General features: G+C 43.7%; 1 protein-coding gene across 3 annotated transcripts in view; it reads left to right on the top strand.

The window, feature by feature from the left end:
• Positions 1-23,308, top strand: part of LOC122555449 (ubiquitin-associated and SH3 domain-containing protein A-like) — a 237,518-nt gene that overhangs the window by 72,707 nt on the left and 141,503 nt on the right. For all 3 annotated transcript variants that reach the window (XR_015758771.1, XM_087992423.1, XM_087992424.1), the window contains one exon: positions 1,187-1,385. Coding sequence is in view for 2 of the 3 variants with exons in the window: in XM_087992423.1 (XP_087848549.1) it covers positions 1,187-1,385 (199 nt within the window). In the remaining variant the exon portion in view is untranslated. The remainder of the gene's footprint in view (positions 1-1,186; positions 1,386-23,308) is intronic.

Raw genomic sequence — 23,308 nt, forward strand, 5'->3', positions numbered from 1 at the left:
GTGCACAGTAATATATCGGGAGTGCACAGTAATATATCAGAGATACACAGTAATATATTGGAGGTACACAGTAATATATTGAGGGTACGCAGTAATATATCGGAGGTGAAAATTAATATATCAGGGGTACACAGTAATATATCGGAGGTGCACAGTAATATATCGGGGGTGCACAATAATATATCGGAGGTGCACAGTAATATATCGGGGGTACGCAGTAATATATCGGAGGTACACAGTTATATATTGGGAGTACACAGTAATATATTGGGGATACACAGTAATATATTGGGGGTACACAGTAATATATCGGGGGTACACAGTTATATATTGGGAGTACACAGTAATATATTGGGGATACACAGTAATATATTGGGGGTACACAGTAATATATCGGAGTACACAGTAATATATCGGGGGTACAGATTAATATATCGGAGGTACACACTAATATTTCGGAGGTACTCAGTAATTAGAATTAAGGCTACAATCAGAACAACTGTGGGAAAGGTACAGCAAGCTCCAGGGCGAAATAGTCTTTTCCTGCAAATAATTCAAGTATATATGATGCTGTACATCTGGGTGAGATCAGCTCCAAAAACATTCGTGAAGGTTGACACCATCCAGGACAAAGTCACCCCCTTGATTGACACCACATCCACTCCCTCCACCACCTACACCCAGCAGCAGCAGTGTGTACAACCTACAATATGCACTTGCAGAATCTCATCAAAGATCCTTAGACAGCACCTTCTGAACCCATGACCACTTCCATCTCGAAGGACGAGGGCAGCAGAAATAAAAACAGGAATTGTTGGAAAAGTGGGTCTGGCAGCATAAATGGATAAAAATCAGAATTAATGTTTTGGGTCCAGTGACCCTTCCTCAGAATTGGAACAGCAGACACAGTTCCCCTCCAAGACACCACCATCCTAACTTGCAAATATATCTGCATTCCTTCACTGTGTCTGGACCTCCCCCCAGCAATGGCATTGTGGGTGTACCTGCAACAAACTGCAGTGGGTCACCTCAACATCGCCCTCTTTAGGACAGTAAGGGATCGGCAGCAACTGTTGGCCCTGGCAACAATGTGCACATGCTGTGAATTTATGTTAAAAAAACATTTGAAGTTGCAGGTTGTGAATGGCTCAGTGACTGTTGTAATTAATTGTATTTCTAATTGCAGTGTGAAGACTGTAAAATGGAGAATTTGTACGAAGCACTAAAGAAAGCAGGGGACAAGTTTGCTGGCTGTTTCCCAACCTGCCTCGATCTGAGACTTCACTCAACCCCCAGTTATATTGGATTCTTCTTTGATGAAACAAGTGCTGACATCATCAAACAATTTGGTCTTGCCTTTGCAGCTGAAGCAAGAGCGTTGGCAGGTATGGGATGAGGAGTTCTCAGTTGTGTCTCACTAAGCATCCGTCGTGAGGTCATACTGGGGATATAGAGAGATGTGCGTCTTCTCTCAAGCTGCTGAACAATAACCTTTAAATAACTGTTTACACAATATACGTAATTGGGGAGGAGAGGCCATTCTGAGAAATTTGCTGATTCAGTTCTGGTTGCAAAACAATCTCACTGTCAGTGGCATCACTGATATAACCACCCTGATTCTTTTTCTATATTACTATAAGTTAGTGTTATTTCCATATAACATTTCTCTTAGCATTAAACCACTAAAGTTCAACATTTAGTTCAACATTTAACCATCAGCATTTCTTACCCCTCCCTTGACAAGAGTCTCTTTGACTCTGTTTCTTGGGGAGGGACAGCACTTTAGTCATTCACATTCTGATGGACATTGAGCAGCTGTGTGACTGGACATGACTGTTGGCAGCTGGAGCAGAACCCCATCTCAAGGTTTTGTGCGATTAGTGCTGGACAATTAATCCAGAAAGTAATGTTTTGGGAACACTGTTTCAAATCCCACCATGGCAGATGGTGGAATTTGAATTTAATTTAAAAATTTCTGGAATTAAGAGTTTATTGATGACCACGAAACTGCCAACCTCACCTGGTCTGGCCAATACATGACTCCAGCACCACAGCAACGGAGTGACGCTTAACTACCCCTGAGTAATCAACACTGGCCTCACTAGCAATCGCCTACGTCCCATGAATGAATAAAACTGTATTGGCCATGATGATGAAAGTTCAGTGAAGAATGTCTTCAGGATGCAAGCTGTACTGGAAGAAGAAAAGACAGAAATTGAAAAGGAAGGGGTCATAGTTCAGTTCCTCTTTGTGCGTCATGGACAAACTGCAGCAGCAGCTTTAGGAGATAGATAGTCTGCATCTTCCACACGTGTAGGAATGACCACAGAAAAATAACTAAATTCCATTCCAGGGAATCAGAGTGGTTGATGGTCAGAAAAGGAAAAATATCTTGTGAACATTTGGTTTAAAGTGGGAATTATTTTATTATTATTCACTCGTGAGACATGGCCATCACTGGCTGGCTAGCATTTATCGCCCGGGGGGGAGTGAGCTGCCTTCTTGAACCATTCCAGTCCATGAGCTCACGATGCCTTTAGAGAGGGAATTCCAGGATTTTGATCCAATGACAGTGAAGGAACAGTGAATATTTCCAAGTCAGGGTGGTGAGTGGCTTGGAGGGGAACTTGCAGGTGGCAGTGTTCCCATGCTCCTGCTGCCCTTGTCCCTCTCGATGGAAGTGGTTGTGGGTTTGGAAGGTGCTGAGGAACTTTGGTGAGTTTCTGCAGTGTGTCGTGTAGATGGTACACACTGCTGCTGCTGCTAATGAGCATCGGTGGGAGAGGGAGTGGATGCTTGTGGATGTGGTGTCAATCACTGCTGCTTTGTGTTAGATGCTGTCATGCTTCTTGAGTGTTGTTGGCCCTGCACCCATCCAGGTAAGTGGAGTATTCCATCACACTCCTGACTTGTGCCTTATAGATAGTGGACAGGCTTTGGGGAGTCAGGGGATGTTACTCACCGCAGTATTCCTGGCCTCTGACCTGTTCTTGTAGCCACTGTTTTTATATGGCAGGTCCAGGTGAGCTTCTGGTGAATAGTGACTCCAAGGATGCTGGTAGTGGGGGATTCAAAGATGATAACACTATTGTTCAAGAAGGGCTGCAAAGAAAAGCCTGGGAATATAGCCCAGTGAGCCTAACATCTGTGGGGGGGGTACGTTACTTGAGAAGATTCTGAGGGATAAGATATACATGCATTTGGAAAGACAGGGTTTGATTAGGAGCAGTCAGCATGGCTTTATACATGGGAGATCATGCATCACAAACTTATTAGAGTTCTTTGATGAAGTGACCAGGAAGGTTGACGAGGGCAGGGCAGGAGACATAGTCAATATGGATTTCAGTAAGGCCTTTGATAAGGTTCCACATGGAAGGTAAGATCAAATGGAATCCAGAGGGAGCTGATAAATTGGATACATAATTGGCTTGATGATAGGAACCAGATGGTAATAGAGGAAGGATGCTGATCGGTCTGGAGGCCTGTGACTAGTGGAGTGCCTCAGGGATCGGTGCTGGGCCCATTACTGTTTGTTATCTATATCAATGATTTAAATGAGAATAGACAAGGTATGATTAGTAAGTTTGAGGATGCCACTAAAATAGGCGATATCGTGGACAGTGAGGAAGGTTATCAGAAATTGCAGCAGAACCTTAATCAGCTTGGGAAGTGGGCTGAGAAATGGCAAATGGAGTTTAATATAGATAAGTGTGTGGTCTTGCATTTGGAAAGTCAAATCAAGGTAGGAGTTTCATGGTGAATGGGAGGGCCTTAAGGAATGGAACAGAGGGACCTTGGAATTCAAGTGTATGGTTCTCTGAAAGTGGAGTCAAAGGTAGACAGGGCAGTAAAGAAGGGTTTTGGCACACTGGCCTTCATCTGTCAGGGCAGTGAGTATAGAAGTTGGGAAGTTATGTTGCAGTTATACAAGACATTGGTGAGGCCGCACTTGGAGTATTATGTTCAGTTTTAGTCACTTTGTTATAAGAAGGATGTTATTAAACTGCAAAGAGTGCAGAAGAAATGGACTGAGATATAGGGAGAGATTAGACAAGCTAGGACTTTTTTCTTTAGAGTGTAAGAGACTGAGGGGGGACCTTATATACGTGTATAAGATCATGAGAGGCATGGATAGGGTGAATGCACTCAGAGGGGAAAAAATATGCAGGAACCTGAGGGGCAACGTTTTTACACAGAGGGTGGTAAGCAAACGGAATGAGCTGCCAACAGAAGTGGTTGATGTGGGTACATTAACAACATTTAAAAGGCATTTGGACAAATACATGGATAGGGAAGGATTAGAAGGATTTGGGCCAAGTGCAGGGAAATGGGGTTAGTGATGATGGACATTTTGGTCAGCATGGACCAGTTTGGGCCAAAGGGCCTGTCTCCATGCTGTGGGACTCTATGAATGTCAAGCCTGAAGAAGGGCTTATGCCCAAAACGTCGATTCTCCTGTTCCTTGGATGCTGCCTGACCTGCTGTGCTTTTCCAGCAACACATTTTCAGCTCTGATCTCCAGCATCTGCAGCCCTCACTTTCTCTCTATGAATGTCAAGGCCTGGTAGTTAGATTGTCTTTTATTGAAGACGGTCATTCCTTCACATTTGAATGGCATGAATTGTCCAAATATTGTTGCATTCCAACATTGACAGCCTCAGTATCTGAGGAGTCATGAATGGTGCTGAACATTATTCAAGCATCGGTGAACATCCTCACTTATGACCTTACGATGGAGGCACGGTCTTTGGTGAAGCAGCTGAAGATGGTTGGGCCGTGGACATTACCCTGAGGAACTCCTGCAGAGATGTCTGGAGCTCAGATGATTGACCTCCATCTTCCTATGTGTCAGGAGTCACTGCAATCAATAGAGAGTTTGCCCCTTGATACCCATTGATTCCAGTTTTGCCCGGGCTGCTTGATGCCACACTTGGTCAAATGCAGCCTTCATGTCTAGGGCTGTCCCTCTCCCCTCCCCTCTGGAATTCAGCTCTTTTGTCCATGTTTGAACCAAGGCTGTAATGAGGTCAGGAGCTGAGTGACCCTGGGGGAACCCAAACTGGGGGTCACTGAGCAGGTTATTGCTGAGCAGGTACTGCTTGATAGCCCTGTTGGTGACACCTTCCATCACTTTACTGATGATCGAGAGTAGACTGATGGGGTGGGAATTGGCCAGGTTGGATTTGTCCAACTTTTTTATGTAAATTTCCACATTGTTGGGAAGATATAAGTATTGTCACTGTACTGGAACAGCATAGCTAGGAGAGCCAAGTTCGGGAGCACAAGTTCAGTTTTATTGCTGGAATGTTTTCAGGGCCCATAGGCTTTATAGTATCCAGTGCTTCCAACAGTTTGCTATCACAGAAAGTGAATCAAACTCACTGAAAACTGGCATTTGTGATGCTGGGAACCACTGGAGGAAGCTCTAATGGATCATCCACTTGGCACTTAGAACATAGGAACATAGAACATAGAATTGTACAGCACAGGAACGGACCATTGATGTTAGAACATAGAACATAGAACAATACAGCACAGAACAGGCCCTTCGGCCCACAATGTTGTGCCGAACATTTGTCCTAGCTTAAGCACCCATCCATGTACCTATCCAATTGCCGCTTAAAGGTCACCAAAGATTCTGACTCTACCATTCCCACAGGCAGCGCATTCCATGCCCCCACCACTCTCTGGGTAAAGAACCCACCCCTGACATCTCCCCTATACCTTCCACCCTTCACCTTAAATTTATGTTCCCTTGTAACACTCTCTTGTACCCGGGGAAAAAGTTTCTGACTGTCTACTCTATCTATTCCTCTGATCATCTTATAAACCTCTATCAAGTCACCCCTCATCCTTCGCCATTCCAACGAGAAAAGGCCTAGCACTCTCAACCTATCCTCGTACGACCTATTCTCCATTCCAGGCAACATCCTGGTAAATCTTCTCTGCACCCTCTCCAAAGCTTCCACATCTTTCCTGAAGTGAGGCGACCAGAACTGCACACAGTACTCCAAATGTGGCCTAACCAAAGTCCTGTACAGTTGCAACATCACTTCACGACTCTTGAATTCAATCCCTCTGCTAATGAACGCTAATACACCATAGGCCTTCTTACAAGCTCTATCCACCTGAGTGGCAACTTTCAAAGACCTATGAACATAGACCCCAAGATCCCTCTGTTCCTCCACCACACTAAGAACCCTACCGTTAACCCTGTATTCCGCATTCTTATTTGTCTTTCCAAAATGGACAACCTCACACTTGGCAGGGTTGAACTCCATCTGCCACTCCTCAGCCCAGCTCTGCATCATATCCAAGTCCCTTTGCAGCCGACAAGAGCCCTCCTCACTATCCACAACTCCACCAATCTTCGTATCATCTGCAAATTTACTGACCCACCCTTCGACTCCCTCATCCAAGTCATTAATAAAAATTACGAACAGCAGAGGACCCAGAACTGATCCCTGCGGAGCTCCACTTGTAACTGGGCTCCAGGCTGAATATTTACCATCTACCACCACTCTCTGACTTCGACCGGTTAGCCAGTTTTCTATCCACTTGGCCAAATTTCCCTCTATCCCATGCCTCCTGACTTTCCGCATAAGCCTACCATGGGGAACCTTATCAAATGCCTTACTAAAATCCATGTATACTACATCCACTGCTCTACCCTCATCCACATGCTTGGTCACCTCCTCAAAGAATTCAATAAGACTTGTAAGGCAAGACCTACCCTTCACAAATCCGTGCTGGCTGTCCCTAATCAAGCAGTGCCTTTCCAGATACTCATAAATCCTATCCCTCAGTACCCTTTCCATTACTTTGCCTACCCCCAAAGTAAGACTAACTGGCCTGTAATTCATGGGGTTATCCCTATTCCCTTTTTTGAACAGGGGCACAACATTCGCCACTCTCCAGTCCCCTGGTACCACCCCCATTGACAGTGAAGATGAAAAGATCATTGCCAACGGCTCTGCAATTTCCTCTCTTGTTTCCCACATAATCCTAGGATATATCCCGTCAGGCCCGGGGGACTTGTCTATCCTCAAGTTGTTCAAAATGTCCAACACATCTTCCTTCCTAACATGTATCTCCTCTAGCTTACCAGTGCGTTTCACACTCACCTCTTCAACAATACGGTTCCTCTCATTCGTAAATACTGAAGAAAAGTACTCATTCAAGACCTCTCCTATCTCTTCCGACTCAATACACAGTCTCCCACTACTGTCCTTGATTGGACCTACCCTCGTTCTCGTCATTCTCATGTTTCTCACATACGCATAAAATGCCTTTGGGTTATCCTTGATCCTATCCGCCAAAGATTTTTCATGCCCTCTCTTGGCTCTCCGAATCCCTTTCTTCAGGTCCCTTCTGGCTATCCTGTATCCCTCCAACGCTCTGTCTGAACCCTGTTTCCTCAACCTTATGTAAGCCTCCTCCTTCCTCTTTACAAGACATTCAACCTCCCTCGTCAACCAAGGTTCCCTCACACGACCATTTCTTTCCTGCCTGACAGGTACATACATATCAAGGACACGTCATATCTGTTCCTTGAAAAAGTTCCACATTTCCACGACATCCTTCCCCGACAGCCTATGCTCCCAACTTATGCTCCTCAGATCCTGTCTTACAGCATCGTAATTACCCTTCCCCCAATTGTAAAACCTGCCCTGTTGCACGCACCTATCTCTCTCCATAACATGTTGTGCCACACATGACACCAAATGAAACAAATCCCTTCTGCCTTCACTTGGCCACATCCCTCCAACCCTTACATATTCATGTGCTTATCGAAAAGGCTTTTCCATGCCTCTGCTGTATCTACCTCCTACCATGCCCCTCACATCTCCTTTGAACTTTCCCCCTCTCACCTTGTGAGAGGTGATCAATGAAGAAGAATTCTGAAGAAGGGCTTATGCCCAAAATGTCGATACTCCTGTTCCTTGGATGCTGCCTGACCTGCTGCGCTTTTACAGCAACACATTTTCAGCTCTGATCTCCAGCATCTGCAGCCCTCACTTTCTCCTCCGAGAGGTGATCAATCCTCGGGTAAGTGTCCTCCAAGGTGGCTTTTAAAATACACAACAACACAGAATCACCAAGCAGAGACTGATAGCCAAGTTCCATACCCACGAAGACAGCCTCAACCCTGATCTTGGCTCATGTCATGCTACAGGTGACACTTCTGTATCTGTAAAGTCTTCCTTACTCTCATGTTTTGATACCACCACCTTGATAACTTATTATGATCTCTCTACCTTAATTAGTTTGTACAGTTTTGGATTACTTGTTACTTTGATTAGGCCTTCAGCATGACTTCTATACCTATTGTGTTATTCCAACCATTTGGTTGTCTCCAGCACCACCTTATTTTTAATTTAATTGTTTGCAATTATCACTCTGCCTGAATTGGTCAGATTATAGTTGATCCTTCATTTGTTATTCAGCTGTTAACACTTTACTCACATGGTCTGACACTTTTGATCACCTCCAGAGACCTATTCAGCCTGTCAACACCCCCCTCACACCGTTTGTATGATCTTTTGATCTCTGTGCCTATGAATTCTGTGCCTGTGCGCTTCTCTCTCACTTCACCAGATGAAGAGGCTACTCTCTGAAAGCTTGTGATTTCAAATAAACCTAATGTCATGTGACAGAATTGTTCACCCCAAAGAACAAAGAAAATTACAGCACAGGAACAGGCCCTTCGGCCCTCCAAGCCTGTGCCAATCCAGATCCTCTCTTTAAATCTGCAACCTATTTCCTAAGGGTCCTTATCCCTCTGCTCCCTTCCCATTCATGTATCTATCATGTATCTTAAACTACACTATTGTTCCCGTACCTATCACCTCAACTGCCATTGCATTCCAGGCACCCACCACCCTCTGCATAAAGAACTTTCCACGCATACAAGATGATTAGGGGTTTAGATAGGGTCGACAGTGAGAATCTTTTTCCACGTATGGAGTCAGCTATTACAAGGGGGCATAGCTTTAAATTAAGGGGGGGTAGGTATAGGACAGATGTTAGGGGTAGGTTCTTTACTCAGGGAGTCGTGAGTTCATGGAATGCCCTGCCAGTAGCAGTGGTGGACTCTCCCTCTTTATGGGCATTTAAGCGGGCATTGGATAGGCATATGGAGGATAGTGGGCTAGTGTAGGTTAGGTGGGCTTGGATCGGCGCAACATCGAGGGCCGAAGGGCCTGTACTGCGCTGTATTCTTCTACGTTCTATGTTCTATCTCCCTTAAACTTTTCCCTCTCGCCTTGAACTTGTGACCTCTAGTAATTGAGATCCCACTCTGGGAAACAGCTTCTTGCTATCCACCCTGTCTACACCTCTCATGATTTTGTAGACCTCAATCAGGTTTCCCCTTCAACCTCTGCCTTTCTAATGAAAATAATCCTAATCTACTCAACCTCTCCTCATAGCTAGCACCCTCCATACCAGGCAACATCCTGGTGAACCTCCTCTGCACCCTCTCCAAAGCATCCACATCCTTTTGGTAATGTGACTACCAGAACTGGACGCAGTATTCCAAATGTGCCCAAACCAAAGTCTTATACAACAGTAACATGACCTGCCAACCCTTGTACTCAATACCCCGTCCAGTGAAGGAAAGCATACCGTATGCCTTCTTGACCACTCTAGCGACCTGCGTTACCACCTTCAAGGGAACAATGGACCTGAACACCCAGTTCTCTCTGTACATCAAATTTCCCCAGGGCTTTTCCATTCCCTGTTCCCCAGTCCAGTACTGGCACCTCCACATCATAAAGTTGCAACATGACATCCGGAGTTTTGTACTCCGTTCCCCCGACCAGTAAAGGTAAGCTTGCCATATTCCTTCTTCACCACCCTATCTTCTTGCGTGGACACTATCAGGGGGCTATGGACTTGAACCCCAAGATCCCTCTGTACATCAATGCTGTTCAGGGTCCTGCCATTAACTGTATACTTTCCCTTAACATTTGATCTCTCAAAGTGCAGCACTGCACACCTCACCAGATTAAACTCCATCTGCCATTTCTCCACCCACATCTACAGCTGATCCATATCCTGCTGAATCCTTCGACAACCTTCTACACTATCCACAACTCCACCAACCTTTGTATTGTCTGCAAACTTACTAACCCGCTCACCTCCATTTTCATCCAAGTTGTTTATATCTCACGAACAGCAGAGATCACAGTATGGATCCCTGTGGTACACCATTAGTCACCGAGCTCCAGCCTGAAAAACACCCTTCCACCAAAACCCTCTGCCTTCTATGGGCAAGCCGATTCTGAATCCATGTGGCCAAGTCACTGTGGATCCCATACATCTTAATCTTCTGGATGAGCCTACCATGAAGGCTGGTACAATTGCAACATTTAAGAGGCATTTGGATGGGTATATGAATAGGAAGGGTTTGGAGGGATATGGGCCGGGTGCTGGCAGCTGGGACTAGATTGGGTTGGGATTTCTGGTCGGCATAGACAGGTTGGACCGAAGGGTCTGTTTCCATGCTGTACATCTCCATGACTCTATGACTCTATGAGGGACCTTGTTGAAAGCCTTACTAAAATCCATGTAAACACCATTCACTGCTCTACCGTCATCAATCACCTTCATCACCTCCTTGAAAAATTCACTCAGGTTAGTAAGACATGACCTGCCCTGCACACAGCCATGCTGACTGTTCCTAATTAGACCATGCTTTTCCAAATGCACGTAAATTCTATCCCTAAGACTTCTCTCCAATAGCTTCCCAAACACCGATGTGAAACTCACCGGTCTATAGTTTCCTGGATTATCCCTATTTCCCTTCTTGAACAGAGGAACAACATCAGCTCCTGGCTAGTTCTCTGGGACCTCTCCAGCGCTAATGAAGATACAAAGCTCTTGGTCAAGTCCCCAAAATTTCTCTGTGCCCTTGACTATAGAGTACTCTTTCACTTCCCCTCGCCTACACTTTGACCCTCCCTGGTGTCTAGCAGTGCCTGTCATGGTGCCACCGATGTGCTGCTGCTTTCCATTAGAGGTCATTCCCCAGGGCCCCAACAGGTGTGCTGTGTTTGAGAGGGGAATGGTCACAGGGGACTCCTGCATCGCCTGGCCATGATTACTGGTCTTCCTGGTGGCCACCCGACTCTTTTCTGTATGTGTAGCTCTGACTGGTAAATGTGCTATCTGCAATGTTCTCAGCCTCAGGGGTGTTCCACGGTGCACGTGTCCGCAACTCTAGGCACTCCAGACTCTAACTCAGGAGCTCCAGCTGAATGTACTTCTCATACACACAGTCACCATGGAAACTGGGAGTGTTTCTGGTTTCCTGCATTGGAGAAGAGTCATTACAGAGGGTGATGTTCTCCTCCCAGAGTGAAACTTATCAACTACAAACAATAAATAACAGGTATTTATCCTGCTGTTCACCCCCAGGTTCACCCTCGCTGACCCCGTTCCTCAGGTATTTATCCTGATGTTCACCCCCAGGTTCACCCTTGCTGACCCCGTTCCTCAGGTATTTATCCAGTGGCTCCTGACTCATTTCACTCCGAGATGTGCCATGCTGCCTCTGCTGCTGCTGCTGAACCTTAGGCTGTAACTCTAAATACGCCAAAGCATCTAGACTATGTGTTTAGGAAACTGTGGAAGATCCCAGCAATTTGCTTCTATTGGGATAGCACTATTAAAACTGGAGAACATGGGCTTTACCTGAATGTCTCCACAGGATTGTAATCTGAGGTGGACACAGTGCCCCAACTGTAGGATGAAATGGATGCATTGCTTGATGTGGAACTCCCTCTGCAGTGTCATGAGGTCTTACTGGAAGTCAAAGGGGATTGAGGACAATTGCAAGGGAGGTGCGGAGGCAGTCAGTTAGAGGATTCCATAATTGAGCACAACAATGCAACATCTGCTGACTCACTTGTGGCAAAGGAGATTTCAAGCTAAAACAAGGGCTTGCCTGTGGAAGAGCTGCTGCCTCACTGTTCTCGTCGATAGGCTGCCTTATAGAATCTGTGTGAAAAGTTGCCAAGGTACATTGACTCATGGATGTAGCAGGAGACTCTGAAGATTTTGTTCCATATTCAGGATCCTAGTTAGCCAGAGTGATGTGAAGAGCAACCAGATGAGGAAGGATTGCTCCCAGATATCCATCTGACTGTCAGATGGGTGTCCATGAGGGATGTTTCTTCAGCAGAGCTTCTGATTTTGAGTGCTGATATCAAACTTGCAATGTTCAATGGGACTGTTACGTAACGGGTTCAATATGCTGATTAAACATTTAGCAACTAGTAATTATTTTGTGCCATAGGCTGAGCTAGGTGTTGAACTAAATCATTGTGTTTTGTTGTTTCTCTAACTGTGCAAATTTGGACAACAACTAGAAAAAACACAGTAATTAGAAGTAAGAGCCTTCCATTTGTCCTGTTGATATTGTTCTGTCATTCAGATTGATCCTCCATCTCAGCTCCATTCTGCCACTCTCCCCACATATCTCTTCAATGACTAGAAAAACATCTCTTTCTTAGGTCTATTCAGTAGCTTGACCTCAATGACCTTCAGTGAAGAAATTTCCGCTCATCCAAATTCAAAATGGCCTACCCCATATCCTGAGGCCATTTATCTGGACTCTCAGATACACCGTTGTTGCAACGAGTTTGTCCTGCTCTGTCAGAGGTTGAACCGTTTCAATGTGATCTCCTCACATTCCTTGAGGGTCCCAGCTGACTACCAGAGGGTGTGGGGAGCCTGGAAGGATGATAGGGGTGGAAATTTTCAAGAAACTTCAGAAGTATTTAGGAATGTAATTGCAATGGAACAATGTGCAAGTCTATCAAACAAGGCTGGAAACTGATTAGAACAGATGGATGTTTCCTCTTGTGGGGGAATCTAGAATGAGAGTCATAGTTTTAGGGTAAAAGGTAGGCAATTTAAAACAGAAATGATGAGAAATTACTTCTCTCAAAGGGTTGTGAATCTATGGAATTCACTACCCCAGAGTGCAGTGGATGCTGGGACACTAAATAAATTTAAGGAGGAGACAGATTTTTAATTTGAAATGGGTTGCAGGGTTATGGACAGCAGGCAGGAAAGTGGAGTTAAGGCTGAGATGAGATCAGTATCAAATGGTGGAGCAGGTTCAAGGGGTTGGACAGCTTACTCCCACTCCTACTTTTTCTGTTTAACAGCCAACGCAGACATGATGGGGCGAATGTCCTCTTTCTATTCTGTACAATCTTTAAGATTAATTATTTGCAGGACAATGGGAAGCAGTTGAAAATAGGATTTTTTTTTCCTCTTTAATTAGATTACTTACAGTGTGGAAACAGGCCCTTCAGCCCAAGTCCACACCGACCCGCAACCCACCCAGACCCATTCACCCAACACTATGGGCAATTTAGCATGGCCAATTCACCTGGCCTGCACATTTTTGGACTATGGGAGGAAACCCACGCAGACACGGGGAGAATGTGCAAACTCCACACAGTCAGTCACCTGAGGTGGGAATTGGACCGGGTCTCTGGCGCTGTGAGGCAGCAGTGCTAGCCACCGTGCCACCGTGCTGCCCATAATTGAAAAACATCACAATTTAAAGAGCTAGCATTTCCAAATGCTGGGTAGGGTTTTGGTCACTTTATTTGACCAAAAGGATATTATCATGTTCAAAGCTGTTCAGAGAAGGTCCATTCAACTGCTTCCTGAGAGGCAAGGATGAACTTCTGAAGCATGGGTTGGGCCTATACTCATGAGAGTTTAGAAGAATGAGATTTGATCTTTGACAAAAGAATACCCATGTGTAGTCATTTAGCCCCTTGAGTCAGCTCCACCATTCACTGCTCCACATTTCTACCTTACCTGCTGACCTTTCACCCTTGGCATTCAGGAATCTATTTACCTCTACCTTAAAAAGATTTAAAGACTCAATTTTCACCACCTTTCCAGAGAGTTCCAAAGATTTACAACCTCCTGAAATAACTTTTCCTCCAATTCTGTTTTAAATGGGTGACTCCTGATTTTTAAACGATGACCCCTAGTTCTAGATTTTCCCACAAGGGGAATATGCTTTCGACATCAACATGGGTCAAGTCAAAGAAACAAAGAACTGACCAGCATGGAAAAAGGCCCTTCGGCCCACCAAGACTGCACAGACACAAAAAGCCAGTGACGAGTGGAGTTCCACCGGGTCAGTGTTGGAACCACAACTATTCACATTATCCATTAATGATCTGGACAAAGAAACTGAGGACATTGTTGCTAAATTTACAAGTGACACAAAGATAGGTGGAGGCACAGGCAGTGTTGAGGAAGTGGGAGATTACAGAAGGTCTTGGACAGGCTGGGAGAGTGGGCAAGTAAGTGGCAGCTGAATTACAACATGGGAAAGTGTGAGGTTAAGCACTTTGATGGGAAGAATAGAGGAGTCAGCAATTTTGTAAGTGGGGAAAGGATTCAGAAATCTGAAGCACAAAGGATTTTAGGAATCCTATTTGAGGATTCTCTTAAGGAAAACACGTAACTTCAATTGGCAACTAGGAGTCAAATGTAATGTTAAAAAGTATTTCAAGAGAGCTAGAATTCATGGTCTGTAACACTCTATTCGCTGCCTATTTGGTCAAAATGCCACTTAAATGTTGTTGTTGTGTTTGCCTTCACTGCCTCCTCAGGCAGTGCATTCCAGGCACTTACTACCCTCTGTGAAAAAAACAAAGTCCCCTCAGGATACTAATTTTTCAATCGTATGAAATTGAAACTTATAAGACTTTGAGTAGGGCAAGACACTAGATGAGTATGTCCTGTTACGGAGGGAACTAAAATTGTGGATATGGTTTGAGAAGGTGAAGTCATCCTTTCAGGATGGAATTGAGACAGTAAGGATTCTCTCAGATGGTCATTTCAATCTCTCTCATTACACCTTAAAAATGTGCACAGAGTCTTGAAATTCTCTACCTGAGAGATTGGGAGGATTCATGGGCAGAGTGAAAGGGGCAATGGGTGTGATGAGCATCATGGGGAGATTACTGGCTTGTGGGAACACCATATGGTGTGTGTGGGGATCATCTAGGGGAGAAGATAAGTCACAGGAAGAGTAGAGAAGTCATGGGGTCACCGGGATGGTCATCGGAGGAGTGGGGGAGCTGGGGGGCAAGGAATTCTCCTCTCCTCATTCTTTAGGGGGTTTTCATAAAACAGTGAATGTGACTCTCTGATACTGTGTGATCTGACTCTGATATTGTGCGATCTGACTCTGATATTGTGTGATCTGACTCTCTGATACTGTGTGATCTGACTCTCTGATACTGTGTGATCTGACTCTGATATTGTGTGATCTGACTCTGATACTGTGTGATCTGACTCTCTGATACTGTGTGATCTGACTCTCTGATACTGTGTGATCTGACTCTGATATTGTGTGATCTGACTCTGATATTGTGTGATCTGACTCTGATACTGTGTGATCTGACTCTCTGATACTGTGTGATCTGACTCTCTGATACTGTGTGATCTGACTCTCTGATACTGTGCGATCTGACTCTCTGATACTGTGTGATCTGACTCTCTGATACTGTGTGATCTGACTCTGATATTGTTTGATCTGACTCTCCGATATTGTGTGATCTGACTCCGATATTGTGTGATCCGACTCTCTGATATTGTGTGATCTGACTCTGATATTGTGTGATCTGATTCTGATATTGTGTGATCTGACTCTGATATTGTGCGATCTGACTCTGATTTTGTGCGATCTGACTCTCTGATACTGTGTGATCTGACTCTGATACTGTGTGATCTGACTCTGATATTGTGTGATCTGACTCTGATACTGTGTGATCTGACTCTGATATTGTGTGATCTGACTCTCTGATATTGTGTGATCTGACTCTGATATTGTGTGATCTGACTCTGATATTGTGTGATCTGACTCTGATATTGTGTGATCTAACTCTGATACTGTGCGATCTGACACTCTGATATTGTGTGATCTGACTCTGATATTGTGTGATCTGACTCTGATATTGTGTGATCTGACTCTCTGATATTGTGTGATCTGACTCTCTGATATTGTGTGATCTGACACTCTGATACTGTGTGATCTGACTCTCTGATACTGTGTGATCTGACACTCTGTTACTGTGCGATCTGACACTCTGATATTGTGTGATCTGACACTTTGATATTGTGTGATCTGGCTCTGATATTGTGTGATCTGACTCTGATATTGTGTGATCTGACTCTGATATTGTGTGATCTGACTCTGATATTGTGTGATCTGACTCTGATATTGTGTGATCTGACTCTGATACTGTGTGATCTGACTCTGATATTGTGTGATCTGACTCTCTGATATTGTGTGATCTGACTCTGATATTGTGTGATCTGACTCTGATATTGTGTGATCTAACTCTGATACTGTGCGATCTGACACTCTGATATTGTGTGATCTGACTCTGATATTGTGTGATCTGACTCTGATATTGTGTGATCTGACTCTCTGATATTGTGTGATCTGACTCTCTGATATTGTGTGATCTGACACTCTGATACTGTGTGATCTGACTCTCTGATACTGTGTGATCTGACACTCTGTTACTGTGCGATCTGACACTCTGATATTGTGTGATCTGACACTTTGATATTGTGTGATCTGGCTCTGATATTGTGTGATCTGACTCTGATATTGTGTGATCTGACTCTGATATTGTGTGATCTGACTCTGATATTGTGTGATCTGACTCTGATACTGTGTGATCTGACTCTGATATTGTGTGATCTGACTCTCTGATATTGTGTGATCTGACTCTGATATTGTGTGATCTGACTCTGATATTGTGTGATCTAACTCTGATACTGTGCGATCTGACACTCTGATATTGTGTGATCTGACTCTGATATTGTGTGATCTGACTCTGATATTGTGTGATCTGACTCTCTGATATTGTGTGATCTGACTCTCTGATATTGTGTGATCTGACACTCTGATACTGTGTGATCTGACTCTCTGATACTGTGTGATCTGACACTCTGTTACTGTGCGATCTGACACTCTGATATTGTGTGATCTGACACTTTGATATTGTGTGATCTGGCTCTGATATTGTGTGATCTGACTCTGATATTGTGTGATCTGACTCTGATATTGTGTGATCTGACTCTCTGATACTGTGTCATCTGACTCTGATACTGTGTCATCTGACTCTCTGATACTGTGTGATCTAACTCTCTGATATTGTGTGCTCTGGCTCTGATATTGTGTGATCTGACTCTCTGATACAGTGCGATCTGACACTCTGATACTGTGTGATCTGACTCTCTGATACTGTGTGATCTGACACTCTGATACTGTGCGATCTGACACTCTGATACTGTGTGATCTGACTCTCTGATACTGTGTGATCTGACACTCTGATACTGTGCGATCTGACACTCTGATACTGTGCGATCTGACACTCTGATATTGTGTGATCTGACTCTGATGTTGTGTGATCTGGCTCTGATGTTGTGTGATCTGACTCTGATATTGTGTGATCTGACTCTGATATTGTGTGACCTGACTCTCTGATACTGTGTGATCTGACTCTGATATTGTGTGATCTGACTCTGATATTGTGTGATCTGGCTCTGATATTGTGTGATCTGACTGTCTGATACAGTGCGATCTGACACTCTGATACTGTGTGATCTGACTCTCTGATATTGTGTGATCTGACTCTGATACTGTGCGATCTGACACTCTGATACTGTGTGATCTGACTCTGATATTGTGTGATCTAACTCTGATACTGTGTGATCTGACTCTGATACCGTGTGATCTGACTCTGATATTGTGTGATCTGACTCTGATATTGTGTGATCTGACTCTCTGATATTGTGTGATCTGACTCTCTGATATTGTGTGATCTGACACTCTGATACTGTGTGATCTGACTCTCTGATACTGTGTGATCTGACACTCTGTTACTGTGCGATCTGACACTCTGATATTGTGTGATCTGACACTTTGATATTGTGTGATCTGGCTCTGATATTGTGTGATCTGACTCTGATATTGTGTGATCTGACTCTGATATTGTGTGATCTGACTCTGATATTGTGTGATCTGACTCTGATACTGTGTGATCTGACTCTGATATTGTGTGATCTGACTCTCTGATATTGTGTGATCTGACTCTGATATTGTGTGATCTGACTCTGATATTGTGTGATCTAACTCTGATACTGTGCGATCTGACACTCTGATATTGTGTGATCTGACTCTGATATTGTGTGATCTGACTCTGATATTGTGTGATCTGACTCTCTGATATTGTGTGATCTGACTCTCTGATATTGTGTGATCTGACACTCTGATACTGTGTGATCTGACTCTCTGATACTGTGTGATCTGACACTCTGTTACTGTGCGATCTGACACTCTGATATTGTGTGATCTGACACTTTGATATTGTGTGATCTGGCTCTGATATTGTGTGATCTGACTCTGATATTGTGTGATCTGACTCTGATATTGTGTGATCTGACTCTCTGATACTGTGTCATCTGACTCTGATACTGTGTCATCTGACTCTCTGATACTGTGTGATCTAACTCTCTGATATTGTGTGCTCTGGCTCTGATATTGTGTGATCTGACTCTCTGATACAGTGCGATCTGACACTCTGATACTGTGTGATCTGACTCTCTGATACTGTGTGATCTGACACTCTGATACTGTGCGATCTGACACTCTGATACTGTGTGATCTGACTCTCTGATACTGTGTGATCTGACACTCTGATACTGTGCGATCTGACACTCTGATATTGTGTGATCTGACTCTGATGTTGTGTGATCTGGCTCTGATGTTGTGTGATCTGACTCTGATATTGTGTGATCTGACTCTGATATTGTGTGACCTGACTCTCTGATACTGTGTGATCTGACTCTGATATTGTGTGATCTGACTCTGATATTGTGTGATCTGGCTCTGATATTGTGTGATCTGACTGTCTGATACAGTGCGATCTGACACTCTGATACTGTGTGATCTGACTCTCTGATATTGTGTGATCTGACTCTGATACTGTGCGATCTGACACTCTGATACTGTGTGATCTGACTCTGATATTGTGTGATCTAACTCTGATACTGTGTGATCTGACTCTGATACCGTGTGATCTGACTCTGATATTGTGTGATCTGACTCTCTGATACTGTGTGATCTCACTCTCTGATACTGTGATCTGACTCTGATATTGTGTGATCTGACTCTCCGATATTGTGTGATCTGACTCTGATATTGTGTGATCTAACTCTCTGATACAGTGCGATCTGACACTCTGATATTGTGTGATCTGACTCTGATATTGTGTGATCTAACTCTGATACTGTGTGATCTGACTCTGATACTGTGTGATCTGACTCTGATATTGTGTGATCTGACTCTGATACTGTGTGATCTGACTCTGATATTGTGTGATCTGACTCTGATATTGTGTGATCTGACTCTGATATTGTGTGATCTGACTCTGATATTGTGTGATCTGACTCTCTGATATTGTGTGATCTGACTCTCTGATATTGAGTGATCTGACACTGATATTGTGTGATCTGACTCTCTGATATTGCGTGATCTGACTCTCTGATATTGTGTGATCTGACTCTCTGATACAGTGCGATCTGACTCTCTGATATTGTGTGATCTGACTCTGATATTGTGTGATCTGACTCTCTGATATTGTGCGATCTGACTCTGATATTGTGTGATCTGACTCTCTGATATTGTGTGATCTGACTCTCTGATATTGTGTGATCTGACTCTCTGATACTGTGTGATCTGACTCTGATTTTGTGTGATCTGGCTCTGATATTGTGTGATCTGACTCTCTGATACTGTGTGATCTGACTCTGATACTGTGCGATCTGACACTCTGATATTGTGTGATCTGACTCTGATATTGCGTGATCTGGCTCTGATATTGTATGATCTGACTCTGATACTGTCCGATCTGACTCTGATACTGTGTGATCTGACTCTCTGATATTGTGTGATCTGACTCTCTGATATTGTGTGATCTGACTCTGATACTGTGTGATCAGACTCTGATACTGTGTGACCTGACTCTGATACTGTGTGACCTGACTCTGATATTGTGTGACCTGACTCTGATATTGTGTGATCTGACTCTGATATTGTGTGATCTGACTCTCTGATATTGTGTGACCTGACTCTCTGATATTGAGTGATCTGACTCTCTGATACAGTGCGATCTGACACTCTGATACTGTGTCATCTGACTCTCTGATACTGTGTCATCTGACTCTCTGATATTGTGTGATCTGACTCTGATTTTGTGTGATCTGACTCTGATTTTGTGCGATCTGACTCTCTGATATTGTGTGATCTGACTCTGATATTGTGTGATCTAACTCTGATACTGTGTGATCTGACTCTGATACTGTGTGATCTGACTCTCTGATATTGTGTGATCTGACTCTGATATTGTGTGATCTAACTCTGATATTGTGTGATCTGACTCTCTGATATTGTGTGATCTGACTCTGATATTGTGTGATCTGACTCTGATACTGTGTGATCTGACTCTGATATTGTGTGATCTGACTCTCTGATATTGTGTGATCTGACTCTGATATTGTGTGATCTGACTCTGATACTGTGTGATCTGACTCTGATATTGTGTGATCTGACTCTGATACTGTGTGATCTGACTCTGATACTGTGTGATCTGACTCTCTGATATTGTGTGATCTGACTCTGATATTGTGTGATCTGACTCTGATATTGTGTGATCTGACTCTGATACTGTGTGATCTGACTCTGATACTGTGTGATCTGACTCTCTGATATTGTGTGATCTGACTCTGATATTGTGTGATCTGACTCTGATACTGTGTGATCTGACTCTGATATTGTGTGATCTGACTCTGATATTGTGTGATCTGACTCTGATACTGTGTGATCTGACTCTGATACTGTGTGATCTGACTCTCTGATATTGTGTGATCTGACTCTGATATTGTGTGATCTGACTCTGATACTGTGTGATCTGACTCTGATATTGTGTGATCTGACTCTGATATTGTGTGATCTGACTCTGATACTGTGTGATCTGACTCTGATATTGTGTGATCTGACTCTCTGATATTGTGCGATCTGACACTCTGATACTGTGTCATCTGACTCTCTGATACTGTGTCATCTGACTCTCTGATATTGTGTGATCTGACTCTGATTTTGTGTGATCTGACTCTGATTTTGTGCGATCTGACTCTCTGATATTGTGTGATCTGACTCTGATATTGTGTGATCTGACTCTCTGATATTGTGTGATCTGACTCTGATATTGTGTGATCTGACTCTCTGATATTGTGTGACCTGACTCTCTGATACAGTGCGATCTGACTCTGATATTGTGTGATCTGACTCTCTGATATTGTGTGATCTGACTCTGATATTGTGTGATCTGACTCTGATACTGTGTGATCTGACTCTGATACTGTGTGATCTGACTCTCTGATATTGTGTGATCTGACTCTGATACTGTGTGATCTGACTCTGATACTGTGTGATCTGACTCTCTGATATTGTGTGATCTGACTCTGATATTGTGTGATCTGACTCTGATACTGTGTGATCTGACTCTGATATTGTGTGATCTGACTCTGATATTGTGTGATCTGACTCTGATACTGTGTGATCTGACTCTGATACTGTGTGATCTGACTCTCTGATATTGTGTGATCTGACTCTGATATTGTGTGATCTGACTCTGATACTGTGTGATCTGACTCTGATATTGTGTGATCTGACTCTGATATTGTGTGATCTGACTCTGATACTGTGTGATCTGACTCTGATATTGTGTGATCTGACTCTCTGATATTGTGCGATCTGACACTCTGATACTGTGTCATCTGACTCTCTGATACTGTGTCATCTGACTCTCTGATATTGTGTGATCTGACTCTGATTTTGTGTGATCTGACTCTGATTTTGTGCGATCTGACTCTCTGATACTGTGCGATCTGACACTCTGATACTGTGTGATCTGACTCTGATACTGTGTGATCTGACTCTCTGATATTGTGTGATCTGACTCTGATATTGTGTGATCTAACTCTGATATTGTGTGATCTGACTCTGATACCGTGTGATCTGACTCTGATATTGTGTGATCTGACTCTCTGATACTGTGTGATCTCACTCTCTGATACTGTGATCTGACTCTGATATTGTGTGATCTGACTCTCCGATATTGTGTGATCTGACTCTGATATTGTGTGATCTGACTCTCTGATACTGTGTGATCTGACTCTCTGATACTGTGTGATCTGACTCTCTGATACTGTGTGATCTGACTCTCTGATACTGTGTCATCTGACTCTCTGATACTGTGTCATCTGACTCTCTGATACTGTGTGATCTGACTCTGATACTGTGTCATCTGACTCTCTGATATTGTGTGATCTAACTCTCTGATATTGTGTGATCTGACTCTGATATTGTGTGATCTAACTCTGATACTGTGTCATCTGACTCTGATACTGTGTGATCTGACTCTGATACTGTGTGATCTGACTCTCTGATACTGTGTCATCTGACTCTGATACTGTGTCATCTGACTCTCTGATATTGTGTGATCTAACTCTCTGATATTGTGTGATCTGACTCTCTGATATTGTGTGCTCTGGCTCTGATATTGTGTGATCTGACTCTCTGATACAGTGCGATCTGACACTCTGATACTGTGTGATCTGACTCTCTGATACTGTGTGATCTGACACTCTGATACTGTGCGATCTGACACTCTGATACTGTGCGATCTGACACTCTGATATTGTGTGATCTGACTCTGATATTGTGTGATCTGGCTCTGATGTTGTGTGATCTGACTCTGATATTGTGTGATCTGACTCTCTGATATTGTGTGACCTGACTCTCTGATACTGTGTGATCTGACTCTGATATTGTGTGATCTGACTCTGATATTGTGTGATCTGGCTCTGATATTGTGTGATCTGACTGTCTGATACAGTGCGATCTGACACTCTGATACTGTGTGATCTGACTCTCTGATATTGTGTGATCTGACACTGATACTGTGCGATCTGACACTCTGATACTGTGTGATCTGACTCTGATATTGTGTGATCTAACTCTGATACTGTGTGATCTGACTCTGATACCGTGTGATCTGACTCTGATATTGTGTGATCTGACTCTCTGATACTGTGTGATCTCACTCTCTGATACTGTGATCTGACTCTGATATTGTGTGATCTGACTCTCCGATATTGTGTGATCTGACTCTGATATTGTGTG

Source organism: Chiloscyllium plagiosum, unplaced genomic scaffold (genome assembly GCF_037043375.1).
Source record: "Chiloscyllium plagiosum isolate Xiang-an unplaced genomic scaffold, Cpla_swu_hap1 HiC_scaffold_12, whole genome shotgun sequence".
NCBI lineage: Eukaryota > Metazoa > Chordata > Chondrichthyes > Orectolobiformes > Hemiscylliidae > Chiloscyllium > Chiloscyllium plagiosum.